Raw genomic sequence first — 23,169 nt, 5'->3', positions numbered from 1 at the left:
GGTTTGTACATCAGTTATATTCATGCTGTCAATCGGTTCCATTCACACAAGGCGACATTGCTTTCCCGTGATCAGAAACCCGGCTTTAATTGTGATGGGAAGTTCTTATTTAATTTTTTAACAGCGTGAATGGCGGCGCGTATGTTGAGTTAAGCTTCTATGGTTCAAAAGACAATTGCATGTGAGTTAAGCCGTCCCAAGTGAAACTACTCAGCCATTCAGGTTTAAACGAGAAGGAAAAGAAAGGTGAAGACAAAGAACCATAGAACAAGAAAAGGAGATAAAAGCGTGAAGAGCAGAATGAGAAAATGAAAAGAGGTGAAGAAAGCGATGGCCAGAATGAGAAAAAGGGAAATTGGGAAGGAGCTAGACAGTAGCGCCACCAGGGGGGGTCCTCTGGAATATCGCTGGCCCCCCCCACTTTCCCTACTGGCCACTTGACCTTCCATCACTCACACTCCAGAGTCGGCATCAGCAAGTGTTTCTATAGCGCACTTGCTGGTTCCGGCCCAGGGAACGTCCTGTTGCCGGCGTACTTGCCGGTGAAAATCACGGACAGAAAAAAACCAAAGTAGAGTATCAAACCTTTAATCTTATACATGAGTCCAGTTACATTTGTGGGAACCTTTTCCTTTACATATCAGCTGAATCGAATTCCACATCCACTTGTTTTGTGTAGCAGAATCCTGTAACCTGCTGTGAACATGAACCCATGTTCCCAAACGTTTTTTTACTTTATGCTTTAAAATGTAGGTATGCTATAGAAACACGCTGGTAAACTCCTGAACACACGCTGATCCACCTCCCAAAGAGATGGGAGCTGGTTTCTTTGGGTTGTAAATCCGAGCAACAGACACAATTGAAGTTCCAGTGGCGAGCTGAGCTGCGTGCCGACGCTGCCGTACCTGAGGAGCTTAATTACAGGGGGCCATTTTGGAGTGAAGCCACAAAATGTCAGAAACAAGATGGGACAGGACGGAACGACACGATGGTGAGAATGTGGTGAATAAAACATCATGTCACAGATTTACCCACCTATGATTTAAATTAAAGATATAACAACTACTCCTGTAGGGTGGAGCACCAAAGGGACCCTAGGTGGCGCCGTTGGTACCGCTCCTGAGTGCCTGATGATGACTTCACTCTTCACATCCCTTTTGGTTTTGTTGTAGATATCTGATGTGGGGGAATCTGCAGACTCTATCCACAGAATGCACAGAAACTCATTTCCTGCAGTTGAAAGACTTTTGTTGTCTTTATATTCCTGTAAAGTGACACCTGGCTGCTGCTCACTTAAAGCTATAGAATTACCGGAGTTCCCTTTCACCGTTAAAATGCTTGTTGACAGCAGCTCACTGTCCCCTTTGATCAAAGAGTGTGTATGTGTGTGAATGTCCTCACACACCAGTTTGCAAGAGATGACTGGGTAGTTACAGGTAAACATGGTTCTCTGTGTGTGTATATGCATGTATGTAAAGACATCTGAGACTTTTGTATAATTTGTGGAAACACAGATTAGCGCTGATCTCTGTCTCCACTCTAAAGTGCAGTTACTGTGGTGCAGCAAGTCTTTGGTAGCTGGGAAGGAGTCCAGAGGATGAAGGAGGACCAGTCTCTGCTTGGGGTCTTCCTCCTCCCCTCTTAAGTGTCACAAACACAGAAGAGGTCAAAGTTCAAGTGTACCATCTTCTTGTCAAGTCACTTTTCTTATAATCCACACTCATCCCGTCTTTAAAAAGTAAAGAAAAGCTGAAACGTCTCTTCAGCTTTGCCTGCAGAGAAGCAGAAGTGTGACGAACAGGGTGAGAGCCAGCTGGGTGCCTCTGTGCCGTCCTGCACAGTCATTATGGAGGCGCAGAGGCCGGTCCACGTCGTCTCCCAGGCTGTAGTCGGAGCGCTGGCTGCTGGTGGAGCACTGGACTAAGGGCATCTGGTAGGAAGTGGCCCGCTTCTCCGGCCGGTCGGGACTGGAGCCGTCGCTGGGACGTTGGCCGTTGTAGAGCAGGTAGCGTCCGTGCGTGTCCTGCTCCAGACGGAAGAGCTCGTACTCGGTGTGCGGGAGTCTGATGCCCAGCGCCACGCAGCCGTTGGTCAGAGTGACGTCCTGCTCCACGCCCGCCTGCCAGGATCCCTCAGCGCCGCACTCGTTCCCGTTGAAGACGTTGAGCAGAGAGGTGGTGGCCAAGTCCATGGGCGTCACTCTCATGTGGTTCACTAGAGGGAGAGAAGGACCAGAGACCTGTTCAGCACACTTCTAAAGGACACATTCCAAACCGTTTCTCAAAGGGAGGCAAGAAGCAAAGTGATGAGATTGTGAAGGAAGTTAATATTTGAATGACAAAACCTGTGAAAACTACACAAACAACAGATGGAAGATCGAAAAGAAACAGTAAACAAACGCTTTCTATGTGATCTAAAACGTTCTTCGTTCTTCTTCTCCTACATTTGGTTCTTTAAAGCAACCACTGCTCAAGCCTCAAACGAAGATCACAAAACTGGATCAGTAGTAAACAAACCCTTTACCTTTGAAGACGAACTCTGTCCCGCCCATGACCCGGGTGGAGTGGAGCCCTCGGCTGTAGCGTCCGCGGGCGTAGATGGTGAAGGTGGGGTGCTTACAGATGGGGTCGGAGTAGTGGAAGTAGTGGCCCTCCCAGGTGTGGTTGTTGTCGTGAAAGACGAAGTGCCGGGTGAGGAAGAGCACCTCGGGGCGAACCTCGCAGCGCTGGCTCACCCACTGGCCGTACAAACCCACCGTCAGGTCGGCACGAGGCGGCAGGATGGGCGGGTGGAACTCGTCTGAGCGGTAGATGATGCGACAGGCGATGCAGCCGTGATCATGATTCTGCAGGTGGAAAGTTTAGATGAGTTATAAACGGTTAATTTAACAAAAGCAGACATGCACACAAAAGAAAAATATGACATAAAAGTTGTGATGATGATAATAAATAGAAAAAGAGGAAGAACTTTGCGTGCTTTAGGGATTTACATGAAGATAACGATGCATTATTGTCGAAATTTATGAATTCTAGTGATAAAGGAAAGCAGCAAAACAGCAGAATGTTATCAGTGACTGAGTGGTAATCAGTGTGTCCCATATAAAAGTCCATCATCAGTATATTGTGTCAGGAAACTCCCATGAAGGCCGTCTGGCGTCTGTTCAGAGGTGAAGGAAGAAAAAACCATTTCCTTCAGTCTCTCCACGTCTGCTGGAACGCAGACGAGGAGAGCGCAGACGTTCTCATTTCCTCAGGCCGATCGCATCATTTACCATGAAAAAGACAAGAAGTCTGCGGACAGAACAAAAGCCGTGACGACAGGAAGTCTCACGCCGAAGACAAACTGTGTGATCTGACTCCTCACAGCTGAGCTTCACTCTATTCACTCACATGACAACACATTAACAGATGAGTTAGTCAAGCTGTAAAAGTGTGTTAATCATATTCACTGGGTATGAGTTAGTGAGCCCAGAGCGCCGTGTGATCCCAGCGTCCTCACACGAGGAAAGCTGAGGCTCTCTGGTGGATCCCGAGCTGGAAGCGTTCACATTTAGCGTTTCCACAAATCTACTCCGAGGTCAAAACTCCAGGGAGGAAGGGGGGGGAATCTCTCTTATTTGAGGGTGGTCAGGATTTAAGAGCAAGCTTCCTGAGAACCGATCCTTCTTTTTCCAAGACAACATTATGTCTGTGTGAGATTTAATGGCAGTTTCTTTTTTTTTAAATGCTTTGAGAAGAAGAAGAAAGGAGGAGTCTGGCCGGGCCGAGGAGATGAAACGATCCCAGCTCGGCTCTGCAATCACCTCAGAGTGAGAGGTTAATGTTGGGGAGGGGGAGGAGGGGGGCTCTGGTGAAGGCTGCCCCGGGATGATGCATTTGTGTGGATATGTCAAGTATGTGTGTGTCGACCATGTGTGCCAGAAATATATATGCAGAGGGGAAAAAGCCTGAAAGGTGTCGTATATATAGAGCGAGCAGGAGGCGGAGGAGTTTCTGTAGCATGTGTGGAAAAGACTTTGAGGCCATAAAACTCTGACATGCAGACTGAGACACACACACACGCACACACACACACACACACACACACACAGCCAAAACCCCCCGAGACGGCTGATCAGGCCAGAACCTTCTCTGTGTAGAGGCTCATCACTCTGGCTTGTTCATGTTCAAAGTCAGAGCCTCAGGCCGCCGCTGCACAACGCTGCACATTATCAAATGCACGATAAGATGCAGTTCCACTCCGAATTAAAGGACAATGACCATCTTCAATGTGGTAAATACCATCGACAGCCCACATGTTGACTACAATCTACAACAAGTTTCATATCACATCAGCTCCATGTTGCAGCTCGATTCTATAGAGCTGCTCTCTAATACGCAGTTGAAACAATTCAGACGGCCCCTCCCTGCTGCCAAAATGTTCCACTCGTCCATAGGAACACACACACAACACACACACACACACTGTTTTTCTGTCATTTGTAAGCAACAGAAACCTCAGTGCGTCTCCTTAGTAAACATGCAGAAGTGATGTTCCACTCATTTGCACCAAAAACAAACGGGACGAAAACTTCACAGGCACGCTGTCAGTGTGAACCGTGACCAAACCAGTACAACACAAAGGAACTGCAACAGAAACTAAACCACAAAGCAGAAACAGCGTCGTCAGCGTTCGGCCTTCAGAGACTCAACATTAATCAGAGCAGCAGGATAAACAAACTTAAAGGCTTCTGCTCGGCTCTTGCATCACTGCTGAGATCCGCCCAATAACCGCAAAATGAGCAAACTGGCACCAGGACGAGCTGGGAGCTGGGACGCGCCGCCCCCGGGCACACGGCTTGACACTAATGGATTTGGATAGTCACCATGGCAATAAAAAGTCCCCAAAAGGAGCCTATTACAGCCCGGAGCCAGGTCGGAGCGGAGAGCAGATTGTGTAGGAAGGAGTGAGGCATTTCCTACCGCCGCTTCACCAAAATATAGCATTGAAAAACCTCATTTATGTGCTGAGTTGATGACCCGGCGGCCCCACCGCTGACCAAAGCTGTCAAATTAGTCTGCATTTAGGACGCTCCCAAAGGCCCGACACGGCTCCGACTCCAGGCCGGTCCAAAGGTCGCCATGCTGTCAGTGAGTTAAAGCGTCGGAAGCGTACGATAAGAGAGAGGCGGCGAGCGTTCAGGCGCTTTGATTACGCGCCTCAGGCATGCATGAAATCAGAGCTGGCACGCGCTCAGTGGAATAATTCATACGACTGCGTGATTCCAAATTCTGGGGAATGCCACATGGCGATGGCTCCCGGAGATAGACCGGGCTCTCACGTTGCGTCTCAGCGGGGCCAGAGCGGCTTAGCGGCGCTGCTCTGCTCATTACGAGGCCACGAGGGGAAGCTCGTCTCATCACACAACTTTGTTTACATTCCCAGCCCCGGCATCCCGCCTACAAATGATGTTTACACAGACAGACGACAGACGACCTGAACGGGGATTTTATTGTAATCTGTGTTAAGGGGCGACAGATAAAACATCACGCTCGGGTTTCAGCCGGCGGAGCGACGTCGCCTCTGCAGCGTAAATACAGTAGACGTGACATCCTGAGAGCAAAGCAGAGAAGAAGAAGAAGAAGAGGTTTGAAGATGAAATCAGCACAGGAAGAGGTTTACAGTTTCTGCCACTGCGTCTGTGTATAAAGGTCAGAGTGTGTTATTGAGTTAGACACACACACACACACACACACACACACGTTTTCCAAGTTGTCAATCCAAGAACACCAAGTACACACGACGACTACAAAACACTTTGAGTTCTATTTTGCCAGCTGCCCTCACAGTACAGAGCGGCTGCTGTGATCGGTTGTTGGCTGGTTGTTGTCATTAGTGAGCCGATGACATCAGATCTAAAAGCACTGACCTTGGCGTTCTGCAGAGCCGCCTGGTAACTGGACGGCCTGTAGTACATCCTCTGGGCCGGCTCGGTGTGGATGTCCCCGAGGAAGAGCTCCTCCACCAGGTGGTCCAGGTTGTGGTGCAGGTAGTGCTTCTCCGCCCTCAGCAGCTGCAGCTCGTGCATGGCGAAGTTGAGCTCCCTGGAGCAGTCGCAGCCGCCCTCCTCGCTCCACAGCTCGTAGCTGGCATTGGGCTCCCAAGGTCCCTTGCTCTTGGCGGCCCCTCGGCAGCTGTGGTTGAGCCTCTGGCTGAGCTCCTCGGCCACGGTGGCTGTGTGACAAACCATCTGGATTCGGTGGAGCTGGTACTCGGCCTCGGTGCCGCCGCGGATGATCCAGGAGGCCTGACGTAGGCGCAGGCGGCCCCGCACCACCAGCGTGTAGGTGGGCCTGGTGCAGTGGTTATCCTCGTAGTAGAACTGGTGGGCCTGGAAGGTGTTGTTGGCATAGAAACGGTAGGAGCGTGTGAGGAACTCCGGCCCGGGCCTGACCTCACAGCTGCAGGACAACATGGAGAGGAAACATTAGGAGTTGTGTACATGCTTCCTTGGTGGTGCATTCAAGGACGCTCTGACATTCATGTTTTGTGTGTCGGTGTTGTGTAGCTGCAAACCTGGTAGACACCCAGTGACCCTCTACGTTGGGGGGCATCTGCACGGTGATGCGGGCGCCGTTGTGCAGGTGCTTCAGCATGTGATGGCACTGAGACTCCTTCAGGGAGCGGCCGAAGCTTTTCTCCATGGAGAGGCGGTCAGATCTGCTGTCGGAGTAATGAAGAGAGGAAGCGTCCGCCGTCCAGCCTGTGGGAGCAACAACAACAACAACAACAACAACAACAACCATGAGGCGTTTGGGTCACGGAGGAAAACAGGACATTTCAAACTATTCTGAGATCAAACAGAAAGAGCAGTTGGCTTTCTTGTCTCTCATGTTTTCACTCTACTTCTTCAATCTCTCCGGTCGCCTTTGAAGCGATTAGGTCTTAATTTAGTCGTTTTAACTCATGTCATCGCCTGAGGATTACAGGGCTTCACCAGTGACCTGCAGCACCTGGCATGACTGCTGCCTTTGTGTGTAATTAGTCGATCATGTGATGAAAAGCCAAAGCTGAGATGAAGAGCTAACGAGTCTTCATGTCTGCCCCCACAGCAGAACAGGAGAGAGATCACCGGCACATCAAGCTACAAAGAAGGTTCAGAGAAGAGGATGTGAGTGGGATCAAACCTCCTCTGTTCCCGGCGTGTCCCTGCACCGACCCGGCACCACATGAAATAACAATACCATCAACAAGGCTGAGCGAGGGGAGGGGGGGGGATGAAGTATCGGAAATGAAAGCGTCCTCAAGCCCCGGAGCGAAGAACAAGGCTAGAAGCTCACATTCCAGCCGGGCCTTACTCCATGTAAAGCTCTCATATCGGCCAGAATCTACCTTGAAATATGACGACTTTGCCTTAAATTCCTTGTATTGGACACGACCCGCCTCGCCTCGCCGTATCGTTTAGCGCCTCTGGAATGCCGCTGCGGTCGCCGCTGTGCTTTTAATTTGAGACTAATAACACAGAGGGAGGAACAAAAACATCTGATTAAAAGAACTCCAAAGCTCCATAAAAGAACAAAGATCCATCCAGCTGTTCCAGACCCGCAGACGCTCGGGCTCACGAGGAGGAGGAGGAGGAGGTGGAGGAGGAGGACCTGAGGAGACCTGATCCCCCAACTCAGCTGGTGGCATTAGTGAGGCCGGAGCCATGGCCATATCAAAGACCATATCACACACACACAGTTTCTCAGTGTGCGTGTGTGTGTATACGTGTGTGTGAGGCCTTTTTGCACCTGCAGTCAGGCCTGGACGAGGGGGTGAGGGGGGTGAGGGGGTAAGGGGGGGGGGTCGGCGAGACCCTGAGCGACTGCCAACAGCTTGTTTTCACAGAGAGGAGAGCAGAAACCACCGGTGTGTGTGCAAATTTATTTAAAGGGAACCTGGTGAGTGTGTAATGCAAACAAACTCTTCACCTCACAGACGCCCGGCGGAGCAGAGAGCACGCTGGGTTTAATAGCAGGTCGATTTCAGGGCAGGACGCACAAACACACGTGCGTTTCCACCCGAAGATGGAGTTTAAAAACGTCCACAGGAGCACGAGCGGCTCCTTTAGGTCCTCATGTATATCCACTCTAACCTGGATCCTCAGGGATGATGGGGATTAGGCTCCACAGCCACACACACACATTAAGGTTAACCGTCGGTGCGGAGTCGCCAGGGATTTCGTCGGGATTTAACGCTACATTGTGAAGAGGCAGGCAGGCAGTAGCTCAGTGGGTAGAGCTTCCGCTTGGGAACCGGAGGGTTGCCGGTTCGAGTCCCTGCCGAGGTACCCCTGAGCAAGGCACCGAACCCGCAATTGCTCCCCCCTCTGCGAAGGGTGGTAATGTGATGTAAGTCGCTTTGGATAAAAGCGTCTGCTAAATGATCGTAATGTAATGTAATGTAATGAAGAAGACAGGCGAGGAAGACTACCGGGGGTTTCCCTGCAGAGTTCCAGTCCAGGCTGATTAGTCGCTGCTGCGGCCAAAAAGCTCGACAAGCTCCCAGAGAGCAGCCAAGCGGGATTAGAGAGAGACAGCTCATATCTGCTGTAAAACACAGACCGGATATTATGGGAATACCGGGTTAAGACACAGGAAGGAGGCGAGGATAAGGAGGTGAAGAGTCGACGGTGTTGAGCGCTGCACTTCCTCTTTGTCGTCAATGGAGAAGTCGCTTCATGACAGACAACAAACAAATAGACGAGCAGACGTGCAGCGGAACGTTATCAAGCAAGGAGTCGATCCAAGCGTCTGGACTCTTCATCGCTCGTCCCCGCCTGCAGAAGGCCGTGTGACTCCTCAGGTCACATGGGGTCTGCAGGAGTAGACCAGGACGGAACCAAATAGGACAGGACTTGGATTTGGGCCTTTGCAGCTCTCGCAGACGTTTCATCTGCTCACGTTGACGGAGTGGAGACATGGAGACTTGGTGACAGTACAGAGTTATAAGTTTGACACGTTAAGGAATTTATACACAGCTGTGAATAATTTTGCAAACAAAACCAAAAAGTTATTGCAGGAAAAACTCAAAATGGAATCCAGGGACAATTAAACACAAATCATGTAGCGTCTGTTTTTGAAATCTGCTCAGAGGAATTGTCACACACACTTTTGGAGCGCGTGTGTGTGTGTGTGTGTGTGTGTGTGTGTGTGCTGTGATTTTCTTGAATGTTGGACCAGTTTCTTAACATTCTCCCTCATTAGGACAACGACAGCAGTCTCTCTCTCTCTCTCTCTCCCTCTCTCCCTCCCTCTCTAGCTCTCTCTCTCTCTCTCTCTCCCTCTCTCTCTCCCTCTCTCTCCCTCGCCCTTCACAAACTGTTCCTCTCCGTCTAAATCAAAGAGCCCACAAAACTCCCAGAGCCCTGGAACCACAGAGAACATTTCCAGTTGGCCTGATCCCACCGGTGAGGTAACAGCACTGGGACCCCTGACAACCAGAGAGACTCCACTGTGCTTTTGGGGAACAGGAAGAAAAAAGTGTGTGTCCTGTGCCAGCGCAGGCAGCAGAGGAAAAGGACAACGAGTTTAGCATGAATCCACAGTGCCCACACACAACAGAGGCTCTTTGACTTTGTGTCTTTGTAGCCCACAGTTTGGCAGCTGAGGCTTTTTAAAGAGGGGGAGACAAAATAACACAAACACTTACAGACTTTTACTTTGAAGGAGCTAAATCACCATTTCAAACGCTGCTACAAATGTGGTTTTCGTCCATTAAGTAAGACGCCAACTGGCTGGATTTGTCCGCCGAGTCCTCGTCTCATTTACCAGCTCGTCTTTGTTCATGCAGTTTGTCTGTTGGAGGATTTTACAAACTGTTCCAAATGATATTAAAGTATTTTACTCATTTATGACAAGATAGATAAAAGTGCTCTGACTGATTGGGCTCTTTGGTACCAGCTGATTTATTAAGTTGATCAATAACTGTTTTTCTCAGCAGGTTGCACCAAAAAAAGAAGAAAAATCACAAAAAGCTCAAATTTAAATGAGCTGCACTGAAATAAAGTTATAAAAGTCTCATTCTTAATTAAAACAGAATCACAATTAAACTTGCATTTACAGTTTGATGAACTTTTGCCTGTTTCAGCTTCACAAATGAACAGAATTGCTGATTATTGTAAAAAAAATTGTAAACTGGATAAATGTGGCTTTTTTGTCTGTTAATAGGTCAAAAAACAGAATTAGCCTTTTATTGACATTATACTAAATGAAAAAAGATGAATCAATAGTTATAATAGTATTTAAAGGCCTCTTATAATGAGCTTTTCAGCATTTGACTGACAACGTTTGGTCAGAATCCTTTGTCCCTTGCTGTCTAAATGATCTAATTTACCCTCTGTACTCAACCACTGATAACCATATGAGAGACATTCACTCAGAAGTGAGTCGTCTTCAAAACACAACGACAGCAAAGAGACAAGCTGAAGATAAGAACTCACAAACAAACAAACAAACACACACAACAGCAGAATAAGTGGATAATAAGCAGACACACTTTGCTCAGAGTCTCCCGTGTGTTTCAGAAGTGATGAAACACAAAGACACACACGCTTCAGACGTCCGACTAGACTGAGATCTGTCAGAAAGGTCAAGTCCACACACTCCAAACTCTCTCTCCTGCTGCGCTGGCGTCCATTTCTAACTTTGCTGTGTCGCTCTCTGGAGGCCAGAGGCTGAGGTTTGCTTTGCCCATAAATTCCCAGCACACACACTAATCCAGGCTGACAGTGCATTTTCATTGCCACTAGGAAAGGCTGCAATAACACACCACTTAATTGAATGTTAGATTCACTTAAACACACTTAAGGGTAAGTGGATTCCAAAATATCGTTTTGTCTCGGCCGGGTCATTTGAAGTCGCAGCCAAAAACGCTGCCTTCCGCTGTCACAGGCAGCAGATGGATCGGGTCAACTGCACTCCCATAATCCTCTGCTGCTCAGACGAGGGTTTCATCAGGGACGGATGCTTTAAGTGGCTCTTAACTGTCTCGGCGCTTTCATCTGCCATGGATGCCCTGGGGAAACTTTTTTATTGCCTTTTAGCTTTCAAATATGTACATCACTGTGACCGCAGACTCAAATGATTATCACTAATCCTGCTGGACACACACACACACACACACAGACACACACTCTCACATGGTGGTGAACAGGTGTGCGGAGGTGAGGAGAGCTGTCCCTGACCTTTATCGCATTATATCAGCTTTAAAGGCAATATACCACAATAATAGAAGATTAAATAGTAATAACAAAGACATTAAAACATATTTGTGTGAATGATCTTATTACTTTTCAGGTTTGGATAAAGTTTGAGCCTCATTCATTCAAATCTGGTTTAGTTTTGCCAACATTTCCGTCTCTTTTCAAATATTAATCACCAAACATCTCCACCTTCATAGTGATTGATGCTTCATATCAGAAGAATCAGTCTGATCAGCGTGTGAAAGTGTTCGCTCACCCAGCAGAGCAACGAGCAGCAGAGCAGCAGAGGGTCTCATGATGGAGGAGATGGAGATGGAGATGATCTTCAGTTTAAGTCCCTTTACGCAGCGTCCCCGCTCATGGCCGAACCCTCCCGAACCTTGTGGCTCCGTTGCTCGGTCCAAACACTTCGCTGGTCTCCGCGCATCCTAGGAAACACGTGTCCAAGTTTGCAGCAGAGAAGAAAACTAAGAAAAGGTGAAAAGAATCGCGCCGGGTTCGGGTCCAACCGGCTTCGCTTCTTGTTCGGGTAAAGAGCGAAACCCAAAGGACTCGGTGCTTTAACGCGCGGCTCCGGTGCGTCCTGCGTCCTGCGGAGAGGGGAGTGTGTGTAAGAGTGAGTGAGTGAGTGTGTGTCTTCACCCCGCCTTTCTGCACAGCTCATGGGCGTGGAGTGTGTGGAGGGCTGCAGCCTTCTACCGTTAGATGCACGCTGGAAAGAGAAGAAGAAGAAGAAGAAGAAGAAGAAGAAGAAGATGTGAGGGTGAAGGAGTTTAGTGTAAAGGAGTCATACGTCATCGCCTCATGCAAATCTGCAGCTGCTGTGTGTTTATGTACATCTGTTATATCTCCTGCATCATAATAACACATTTAAATCACTCAACATGTCTAACTCACTTCATGCAGCACATCTGACATGTAAGGTTGATCTTTTTACAGTGTAGAATGTTTCACTCATTCAATCCATGTTTGGGTGAAACTTTTGTCACACACACACACAAACACACACGCACGCACGCACGCATGCACGCACACACACACACACACACACCATGATGGATGCTCCACATTTTCCCCCCAAACTACGGCTCTGAAATTATGGTCCTTTTCATCATAAACCTGCCTGAAGGAAAGAACAACAAAGCTTCACTACACCTGACAGAGGTAGAGGGAGGGGGAGGGGGGAGGAGGAGAGAGGGAGAGAGAGAGAGAGAGACAGACAGACCTTGGCTTTGAGTTTGGGCCCCTCTGTCTCTTTCAGCTTGTGGTTCTTTATGCTCTCTGTGATCTTTGACCCCTCAGGCGACTCTGCTGCTCCTCATTCCTCCACTCAGCCTCTGTTCTGTCTGCACCAAACCTGCTGCTGCACTACTAATGGAATCACACATGAAGAGGAAGATGAAGATGAAGATGAAGATAAACGATGTGTCGATCAAGTTCAGCTTTGTTCTCAACTGTTACTTGGAAGTTGGATAGAGTTAAGTTAAGTTAAGTTAAGTTAAGTTAAGTTAAGTTAAGTTAAGTCAATTAAGTTCAATCGCCTCATTTACATTTTTCTGTCCCGTGACGTGAAGTGAGACTTTCATGCAAGAATTGACAAACGTCTCCTGAATCAAAGCTGTTTTGTAGTGAGTGATGTCCCTGAACGTCTCACCAGCAGCTCCAGGACACATCTTCAAATGTCTAATAAAAGGTTCACACACATTTATTTGCTTGACTGACTGAACAATTTGTTGAACCGAGGCATGAACAGCCCAAATGTTGTGTGTTATTAGTTTTGGCTGAATGTGTGTGTCTGTGATTCAGATCCAGTTCAGCCCACATTTGATGAGGAACTCGTGCAGAAATCCAATTCATTCCTAAAGGGCTCACTAACTTTTGCATGCACTTGTAAAGAGATAGAAGTTAATGAACTCTAACAAATATTTAAGCTCAGTCAAACCTATAAGTCCGGGGCTTAAAAGGAAACTTGTCTTTTGAAGTATTTTCTATTTTTGGGGCCCGTGCAGCTTCAATCACACAGAAAGAGCCTCCATCTAATACAAAAACAGTATTTGGTGTGCTGATCCAATAATCCTTCAGCCCTTCATCAGCAGAGCAAGAGGGAGTCGTAATTAATTTCTATTGTTTGGCGTCTTAACCTCCCTCAGTATGCACGGCGGTGTTTGCTCTTTTACCTCTAATCCTGGATCCTGCGCTCTGGGAGAGTGACTCCAGCCCTCTATTCTCAATTCCCCCTTCTTTTCTCAGGTTCCGGCGCAAAGCTACAGAGCGAGAGAGGTGGACAAACAAGACTGATGGGATTTGCAAGGGCCCGGAAGGAGGTATTAATAAGGGCTCTGTGTCGGGGAGAGGGAGGGAGGTGAGACTGGGAGGCCTGTTCTGCTGTGTTGACCCCTGTGTTGTCCTGTGTGGCTAATCAAAGCATCAATGCACTCTCTTTGTGTGAGTGTGTGTGTGTGTGTGTGTGTGTGTGTGTGTGTGAGGGGGAAATAAGAGAGCTCAGCTTGTCAAAAGAGTCGGTGGGACAGTAAAGCTGCTGAAAAATCTGGACCGGAGACTTTAGAAGAAGCTATAAGGAGCGGAGGATAGAAACTCTGTCACTGGTGTTACGAGCCTGATGAAGATTTTGTGTCTAAACTCTGAATCGCCCCCCAAAGTTGAAACCGGGAGGGAAGATTCTAACATCTTCTTCTGGTTTGTCTTTTATCGTCAGCGTCCTCAGACATGTCAGAGCAGATGAACGGCACCGGGGACGTTTCAAAGCTGCTGTGGCTCTGCTTCTGATTAAAGTCGTGTTCTGAGGAACGGGATGACTCTGCTGTTTTCTGTTTGCCTCTCTTCTTCTTCTTTTTTTCATGACTCCCTGCAGACTTTGGTGTCATTTCTGGAAAGCAGAGCTGAGGAGGGCGGGACACACGATGAAGATGGAACACAGACTCCGGTCATTGGCTGATGATTGCTGGTAATGTAAAGGGAGCCAGTGATTATGGAGGGATAAAGGATGTGTGTCTTGTGTTTGTTTGTCGCAATCGGCCCCGTCTTCTTCATTCATCATTATCTATTCTTCATCGTGCTCGTGTTCGTAAACGTTACCCGATCCAGGAGGATCCAGACGAAGTGATTCTCCGCCTCTTCTCCTTCGTTTCCCCACATGGCAGAGCTCAGAGGAGAAGGCCCGGCTCCAAGTTCACTTCAGATTCAATATGGCCGACATCTGTAGCAGAGACAATTGAAAACACTTAAATCAATCCAGACTGGGAGGAGGAAGAGGAGGGGGAGGAGGAGGAGGAACAGAGGGGGAGAAAAAAGGGAGAAAAAAGGAGAATGAGACGGAAAAGCAGAGAGGAGGTTGGGGGAGGAGGGAGGGGTGTGTGTGTGTGTGTGTGTGTGTGTGTTTGGGGCATCTTTTCATCTGCGTTGCTTTGGTAAATACTCCCATGTGCAACGAACGAGAGATCCCATTGTGGAGATCCAGTCTGAAACAGTGCGCAGGAAAGCAGCCGGACAGGGTCAAGGAGAAACCACACACACACACACACACACACACACACTCTGATGCGCTCATCCATCAGTTCTTCTGCCATGCATGAAAAAGATCTCAACCTTCTCCGTCTTGTTAGAATCCAAGCTTGAAACGTCACAGAAATGCCAAACAGTGAAGCTCGTGAGGCGTTCAGGGGAACATTTCCTTCAGGATACCGACGTGTCTCCCTGCGGGTGTCAGGTGACTGACAGCAATGAAACAGAGAGCCGATATACAAAAACACACGGCTAAACGGCGACCATGTTCTCTGTAACGAGGTGTTCATCTTGGACAGATCTCAAGACAAAAGCGAGTGTTCACGGTTATTCTGAAGAAGAAGAAGAAGAAGAGAGTAAAAAGCACAAATCTGTCTTTCCCTCTGTACGACGCGACCCTTCTCCCTGTGAGCTCAGAGGGCCAGCCTGCCGCTCCAGCAGGCCTGACTCAGCTGTGGTTGTGGGTCTTGTGGGCTCCGGCCCATCCAGCGGCCTCTGGCCCCCGTCGGTCCGGCCCGATGCCAGCTGCTGGGCGAGCGGGCGGCCATGACAGCGAGCGCTGTGCTGCAGTGATTTATGTCAAAAGTACGACGACCATAACCATAAATATACATGACGCATTCTTTCAGTGACCGTAAAAACCGAGTGTATAGGTACTCAGTGTTAGTGGGGAGAGTGGTTGATGGGATTTGGTCGGAATTATAAATCACAGATACGTTTCCACAGACTGGACCTGGTTTGATTGGCGTCGTCTGCGTCGTATATGGGAACTCTTCATCACTCAAGTGGAGGATGTGTGTACGTCTTCCACCAGCGGCTACGTTAGAATGACATAATAACATCGACTCAACAAAATTATACTTGCAGAGTAGAGTTACACACGTTTGGCGAGCTGCAGAGGGACAAAGCACAAAGAAGAAATCAGAGTTTCCTTCGCTCGGCTGCCGCAGAGTCGAACGCGGAGATCTCAGCTTATTTCCATCGGAGCGGTTGATTCCCGCGGGTGTGACAGGCAGCTGCAGGGATCAAAGGCTCTGTCAGGAAAGTGTTGAAGAGGAACAATAAGCTGTGAAGGGCTTCCTGACCATCCAGAACATTCTGCACACAGGTGGCAGGAAAGAGGAGCAGAGAGTCTGGAGTCTCCCAGCGGAGGAGGAACGCCGGGATTCTGATCACGCTGGAAGATGAAGAGCTCGGGAAAAGTGGAAACACAAGAAAACAGAAGCTGTAGGTGAGGAAGGTTAAAGGATCAAGCGGAGGAGAAACACTTCAGTGTGTTTTGTGATTTATAAGAGCCATGTACTGCATAAGCTGATTGGTTGATCTAATATTTTGTCTTCAAATAAAGAGCTTTTATTTATCTGAACACATACTTAATCTTAACATATACTATCAATCTCCCATCTGGATCTGGTGATGCAGAGGAAATGTGTGGTATCCTTGTCTATCAGTACTTAAGTGGGTGTCTTGGGTTCGAACCAACAACCTTTCCAGTGCTGGCCGGCCTTTCTGAGTAAACATGCGAGCCTCCTGGCGCGTTAGGTTTCCATCTGTTCCTAATACAGACGGCTCAGAACAGACATGAAGAGGTATTTAATGGTAATTCATTGCCGTTCACATCTAATGTCACAACATGTGAGCGCAGAGTGAAAAATGTTCCGCTGTCCGACACAAAAGGCAGCAGGAAGCGGCAGGAAGGAGCAGGAAGTGGCAGGAAGCGGCAGGTACACTCATGTTTGCCTCAGCGCTGCGTCTGACTGACAGGGAAATTACTATAGGATCACGTTTCAAAACATACCAACCCACCCCTCAACATTTGATCTCCAGTCTGTGTCTGTGTGTGTATGTCTGTGTGTTTGTGTGTGTATGTGTGTGCGTGCCCGGGCTTGAAGACAGGAAAGACATTAGAGGAGTTTGGACGTCTCTGACAGAGCAGATTTGTTTGTTGGGGGATTTTCCCGAGCGCTCACACAGAAGACGGAGGCTTAAAACCTCAATCCTGCCATCACGGTCGCATCGCCACGACGACACGACAACGACGTGAGGCTAATGCAACAGAAGATGACAGCTCTCAACTGCAGAGCTTCAGAAGCGTCTCCTCACAGACGTAAGAGGACGAGCGTGGGAGCCAGAGGAGACTCAGCGAGCCGCTCGGTGACTGAGGGATCCTCACTGCAATCTTTCCATGAGCAAAGACAGATTGCGGTGTGTGTGTGAAACAGAATTTGTCCCAGATTTTCGCCCCTTCTTCTTCTTCTTCTTCCTCCTCCTCCTCCTCCTCTCCTCTGTGGGCTGGATGCAGGGAGCTTTGATGTGGCACTTGCTCAGTGTTGTGACCGCAGGCCCAAGAGGAACCAGATGCTCTTTGGACTGGCTTGTGGTGTAGAGGCACATATATATATACTGTATGTGTATATATATAAATAAATAAAAAGAGAGCGAGAGAGAGAGAGAGGAGATGGGTGCAGAGGAGGAGGAGGGGGGGCATGGGGGGAGGAAGGGGGTGCCTGCCTGTGTGCCAGCCTAGTTTACTGTAAAGTCAGCCACACCAAAGCAGACACACACACGGCCGCCATGTCCCCAGGACTGAGACACGACACCATGGGTAGTGTAACAGTCAATACAAAGCAACAAGGATAAAGAACAGCAGGTCTCTCTGTGCCAAAGTGCACAAGGAAACAGATACCAAACTATTATTCAATGCCTATGGAGCAGGAAAGTATGAGGTATCTATAGATCTATACTGTGTGTAGACGTGTCCTATAGAAAAGCATCCAGAGAGGCAAACCCCAAAGCTACAATTCTGATTCATCTGTTAGTTCTGTGACATGTTTACTTTGATATGTAACAGATTTGAGTTTACCAAACTGCACACCCGCTTAGACGCAAACTACCAGGCGACTGAACCGTCCAATCAGAGCGCAGCAGGCTCCCCGGGAGGTGGCAGGAGGTTTGGAGCTTCAGCAACGCGACGTGACACACAGCCTCAAAAGTCCAGGACGTGCTTGGATTAGAGTTCTGTCATTAAACAAGTAACTAATTTACCATGAATATTATTGAATTTTTTAATAAAGAAAGCAAAGGCTCAAATAAATGTGAGTTGATTGTAGTTTTATGGTTGTGGGCTTAACAGACTGGAAAAAGACTCCATCATATTGGCATTAATGACTGATCTAACTTTTTCCCCTCCCAAGAAATGAATGAGTCCATATTTTGGAGATTACAACAATCCACATCAAAACACACAAACGCTCGCCACAACAACATCTGTGGAGAGTGTTGTACAATGATTTTAAGTGGCGGTTTGGGACCATAAAAGACAAAAGAGTAATTTTTACTGAGGAAAATGGTTATATTTAATATCCTGCTTGGTGATGTCATTGGGAACGATCTGGATCTGGATCTTGATTCAAACCAGAGACAAAATGGGACCGAGTGACGAGTCCTTTGTTATCAGTTAGTGTGACTCACAGTGTGTCACAATCAGTGCAACACCTAGATTATACTCATTACAATGTCACAACAAGTTGGATCAATGCGACTGAACAACTTGATTTACAGGAACGAAAGGACAGAGGGACAACGCTGAAGGAATCACTGAACGGACTTCTGCAGGATGTTATGGCCTCAGCATGATGGTTGCCGTTAGCTTCCCCTGACAACAAGGAGTCCAATCCAGAGGTCTGCAGCCAGTACAGGCGATCAGATCACAAACACACCGAAAAGGAGCAAACCTATGATTACTGAAACTTTAAACGTTGAACCTTCTGTGAGCAACAACAACTGTGTGCTCATCTGCAAACTGAAGCTCGATCCAAACCCAGACTTCCTGCCAATACCAATCACAAAGCCAGAGCACATCCGCCAACACCAAATTGATCCAAAATGCTGCAGATATCTTCAGTAAATACACACTGACAAGGAGTGTGGATCGTTGGTTGCTAATGACGATGAGCCCGAATTCCCAGTGGGAGTGTAGGAAGAGTTACACAGGCCGGCTGTACAGGAAGATTAGACAGTAGAAAGGGAACACGCCCCAACATGTTCCATTAGATCTGTCAGTAGATCAAGAACAAGAGAGCAAAGTTAGTAACAACTTAGTTTACTCACTAGAGATGCAATATTCCACTATAGAAATGAGGGAAAATGTTGAAAGATGTTTCCAAGAAATGAGAAATCCTACCTAAAATATACAACAACTTGATTTATCTTAATATTCTGCTCCCAAAAGCTCTTAATCTCTGGAAACAGTAAGAACACACGACACAACACAACACTCTGTTTGTCTCCAGTGGCTTTTTTTGAGCCAAATGTTTCGGGGTGGATTTCTCAGTTTGCTGACACAGGGGTTTGTCCCTCTGGGTCCGTCCCTCTGGGTCCGTCCCTCTGGGTCCGTCCCTCTGGATCCGTCCCTTTGGTCCTCTGCTTGTAGGACTGTGTGTCTGAGCGCCAGGCCACCAGCTACACCAGCAGCACGACAGAACACAGACTGGATCAATCCGTCTCCTCCGTAACCACGGCGCTGGTACCGTACCATTACACAAACCTCATTATAGTTCTGATTTATGACCCTCATATGACACCGTGGGGTTTGGCGGCGGGCCGAGGGAACTCCGTCCTCGGCCTCCCACCGCATAAACATAAAGGCGTACATTAAGAATTCTCTTCTGGTCTCACCGGGGACGTTAATGCACAGTTAACTGAGAAGACGAGTGAGCCGTGACGAGAAGTAAGAGCAGGAGAGGGAAATGAATCTGGTAGAGGAAGAGAAGTGATGTATGGTCTGCAGAGGAGGGAGGAGGTCGTTCTCTCTTTCTTTCTCTCCTTCTTTCCTTCTTTCTTTCCTTCTTTCCCTCTCTCCCTGTGTGAAGCAGATCTGAGACGAAGTGTTTGCCCCGTATGACAGATATCTGTTTATGCAGTAAACCAAACTGAGGGAACCACACTGACGGTGTAATGCAGGATGGAGGGAAGAACATTGGCAAGATAGAATTGTTTCGATTGGCCCAGAGTCCAAACCCCACATGCCATAAACAAAAACGAACCCCGGGTGCTGATTTTGTTTACCGAAGAAGAAGAAGAAGAGGAAAAACACGGAGTACATCTTGTGAGCGACATCGGCGAAGAGTTTCAATGGAGTTTAAATTACCGTCAAGATCAGAATCAACTTAATGGACACGTTCAACAAACACACCAGTCGTTCATACATAACAACTGAAACCTGACACACACACACACACACACACACACACACTCACGTTACATATTTCATATTTACATGTGGAGGATTCGTGATTACTCAAAAAGTTATGAGCCGATTTAGACGAGCGGGGAAAGAACCTACTAAACCTACTAAACGTTCTCGGTTCGGGGAATTTCCAAAATCTTAACATTTCACGACATTTTTTTTATGATATGACCAGAATCCCTCTCGGCTCTTGGAGTGAACGAGGTCGGCGTTTCCGTCCCCCTTCCTCTCAACACAATGAGCTTTAAATTAGCCAGTAAGTGTATTTCAGTCTGCCCGAGACACACAGCTTAAAAAGTACAATGTGTTGGTTTGAGGCGCTTTGAAAACAGATTTTTCCAGTGAACTTCCACTCAGACCAAAGCTCTTGACATAAATGTTCCCAAAGTATGCCAGTGGTTTATTTTATGTGGCAAACTGGCGCCAATTTAAGGATCCTCTTTGGTTTTCCTCTTAAACATCAAAGGATCTCAAGCTAATCTATTTGACTTGAGCCCTGCTGTCTCCACGACAACAAGATCATAGGCAGGAAGGCTGTCCTTCCTTCACGGATCCTTGTCATCAACAATGCAACCACTCAGCAGTGTCTGACTCTCCCATCAGTCACTGTGAGTGTGTGTGTGCATGCAGGCCTGGATGTGTGTGTGTGTGTGTGTGTGTGTGTGTGTGTGTGTGTGCTTGTAATTCAATCCCATTTACCTACAGTGTGTGTGTGTGTGTGGGGGTGTGTGTACGTGCAGTCATACGCAATCTCTCCTTCTTTCCTCACGGTGTATGTGGGTGCAATTTAGTCTCATTTACCTGCTGTGTGTGTGTGTGTGTGTGTGTGTGTGTGTGTGTGTGTGTGTTAGTTGTGCTCCAGTGACCCAGAGAGCACGGTTACATTCTGTGGTCTAAGGTCAGGAGGAGGCCCCTCTGTGTTTGTCCAGCGCATGATTAGAGACGTTCGCCTTTTCCTTGATGCAAAGATAAAGCATCTCCACACACACACACACACACACACCTGGAGCAATGTTTACACACATCTCTTCATCTTCTCAGCAGATGCGGCGGAGGCTGGTGAACTCTCCTTCCTTAAATAGATTCCAAATCAAACAGGGCGGAAAGCATCATTAGGGATGTGACCTAAAGTTTCCAAAGATTTCACTCAACCGTTCCCTGGGTTCACATCCAACAACAGAGATGCTAAACAAGCGTCCATCCTCCGCTCTGTTCTGTTGTGTTGCTGCAGGCGCACAGTTACAGTATGAGGGGAACTGTGAGCACAATGTGCAAATCATCACCTCACACTCCTCCTGGACATTGCTTGATGGGAACAGTGTGTGTGTGTGTGTCACAGGCCTTCTGTCATCTTCAGAATGTTTGGAGCCCAATGTGAACAGTATGATTTGGGAAGAAGCCCCGTAGGCCCTCATGGACACGCGGAATGTCAAGTCTGTGTCCTATTAGGGAATCTGTTATATTCTTATGATTGAAAGATGGAATAATCCTGTGAAAGCGAGCGGGGGAGGGAGGGAGAGAGAGGAGGGAGAGAGGGGGGGGATCAGCTGCAGCACATTAGAGCCCGACAGATCTCAGAAATAGATTCCACGTTGTCAAACCCGGAGCATTTTTCTTACTTTACTCAATCTTGTTTGCATAACATCAAGCGGAGGGTAAACTGAACACATAATCCCCTTTCCTAATATGTCTGAATGTGGTGTGTGTGTGTGTGTGTGTGTGTGTGTGTGTGTGTGTGTGTGTGTGTGTGTGTGTGTGTGTGTGTGTGTGTGTGTGTGTGTGTGTGTGTGTGTGTGCGCATATTAAATTATAAGTGGAGGGCATAAAATAGTTCAAAGCCGGGTCAAGCTGCGTTCACAAACCCTTTTTATGGCTTGTAGGAGGTTTTGTTCCGGATCAAAAGGTTTGGATTTGCCTTAAAATACGATAAAGTTCAGCCAATCACCAAACTGTACAAACTCCACAACCACAGTGTCAACATTCCCACTTTACATGAACCACCAGCCTTTGGTATGCTATGCAAATTGAAAGGTATATTTTGTGAAAGTCATTAAACGTGAGGCTTGATAGTGATTCCATCTGTGAAGTCTCCAGGATCAGAGCCTTGATTGGAGCTGAAGCAGGTTTCCCTCAGCAGTCGGCCGTGTCAAGACGATCCAGGTGTGAGTAAGTGAGTCAAGTCTGTGTGTCACTTCTAGAGGAGGTCTGATTAATAAAGGCATCTGAGAGCTGCAGAGGTTAGAAATGTGCCGGCTGGAGTGTTGTGTGATGATTTCAGCCCATTAGAAACCCTGCAGAAGATTTGTCACCGAGCCCCTGGCCCCCCCCGGCCCCCCCGGCCCCCCCTGGCCCCCCCGGCCCCCCCTGGCCCCCCCGGCCCCCCACTCCCCTCCATCCTCTCCTGCCCCACGCCGTTTCAAACACTTCATTACTGATGAGTTGTGAGGGAATGGATTTTCAAACATTTCACCCACTCGCCTCTCGTCCCTCCAGCAGGTTGGAAACAGATGGCAGGAGAGTGTGTGAGAGAGTGTGTGTGAGAGTGTGAGAGAGTGTGAGAGAGTCGACGCGTGCTCGCCTGTCACAGCCCCGGTTGGAATCAAAATGACGCAGCTGTAGATAGAAGTGATCCGTCTTACCACGAGTAATCTGAGGGTGGGTTTGGGAAATTCTTCAACGATTTCTAAACTCTAAATGTCTGGATCTATAGACGCACACTCCTGATGAATCCAGGCGTGCTTTCATCAGGCTTTACAGTGGTTGGTGTTAGATGTCACATTTAAACAACAAGCAGTTATGTGCACTTACCTTAAACTTCCATGTGTGTGTGCTTGGTTCAGAGCCCATCGTGCTGCTTGTGTTGTCGCTCAGCTCAGCCTGTGTGTGTGTGTGTGTGTGATGAACGTCTGCAGAGGAGAGAAGAAGAACAACCTGACATAAGAACACACAAGAGACTGAGAGCAGCAAACTCCATACACACACATCCAGTCGTAACATTGAACGCCTCACCGGACAATTTCTGCCTGGAAAATACAAACTAAAGTGTGTCGTCAGGCAGATTATGAGTTTACTTAATGAAAGCAACACGACCACAGAGAACCAATCACATTTAAATAAGGTCAGGGTGTGGAATTAGCAGGTGATTGACCTCGTAGGCCACCAGCTGTTTTTGCAA

At 48.0% G+C, this 23,169-nt stretch overlaps 1 protein-coding gene across 1 annotated transcript; it reads right to left on the bottom strand.

Annotated features, from left to right (window-relative positions):
- Window positions 1-572: 572 nt before the first annotated feature.
- Window positions 573-22,890, bottom strand: LOC142996385 (protein APCDD1). Its single transcript, XM_076147366.1, has 7 exons — window positions 22,803-22,890; window positions 14,321-14,441; window positions 11,481-11,936; window positions 6,556-6,742; window positions 5,909-6,440; window positions 2,524-2,845; window positions 573-2,214 (listed from the first exon to the last, which is right to left on the bottom strand). The coding sequence occupies exons 3-7, from the start codon at window positions 11,518-11,520 to the stop codon at window positions 1,763-1,765; spliced, it is 1,533 nt and encodes a 510-aa protein (XP_076003481.1). The 5' UTR covers window positions 11,521-11,936; window positions 14,321-14,441; window positions 22,803-22,890; the 3' UTR covers window positions 573-1,762.
- Between the last annotated feature and the right edge of the window lie 279 nt (window positions 22,891-23,169).

The sequence above is a fragment of the Genypterus blacodes genome, unplaced genomic scaffold, assembly GCF_046128005.1.
Source record: "Genypterus blacodes isolate CSIRO-AG114 ecotype Tasmania unplaced genomic scaffold, CSIRO-AGI_Gbla_v1 ptg000005l_1, whole genome shotgun sequence".
Classification (NCBI taxonomy): domain Eukaryota; kingdom Metazoa; phylum Chordata; class Actinopteri; order Ophidiiformes; family Ophidiidae; genus Genypterus; species Genypterus blacodes.
This window is presented reverse-complemented; position numbering and strand designations above follow the sequence as displayed.

What these genes read in the sequence shown, in the direction of transcription:
- LOC142996385 (XM_076147366.1), bottom strand. Translation starts at nt 11,520, where the DNA reads ATGAGACCCTCTGCTGCTCTGCTGCTCGTTGCTCTGCTGG. An exon ending in CGGCTCTGCAGAACGCCAAG is followed by an intron (nt 2,846 to 5,908) that starts GTCAGTGCTTTT and finishes TTCCACCTGCAG; the next exon opens with AATCATGATCACGGCTGCAT. An exon ending in GACAGAGTTCGTCTTCAAAG is followed by an intron (nt 2,215 to 2,523) that starts GTAAAGGGTTTG and finishes CTCTCCCTCTAG; the next exon opens with TGAACCACATGAGAGTGACG.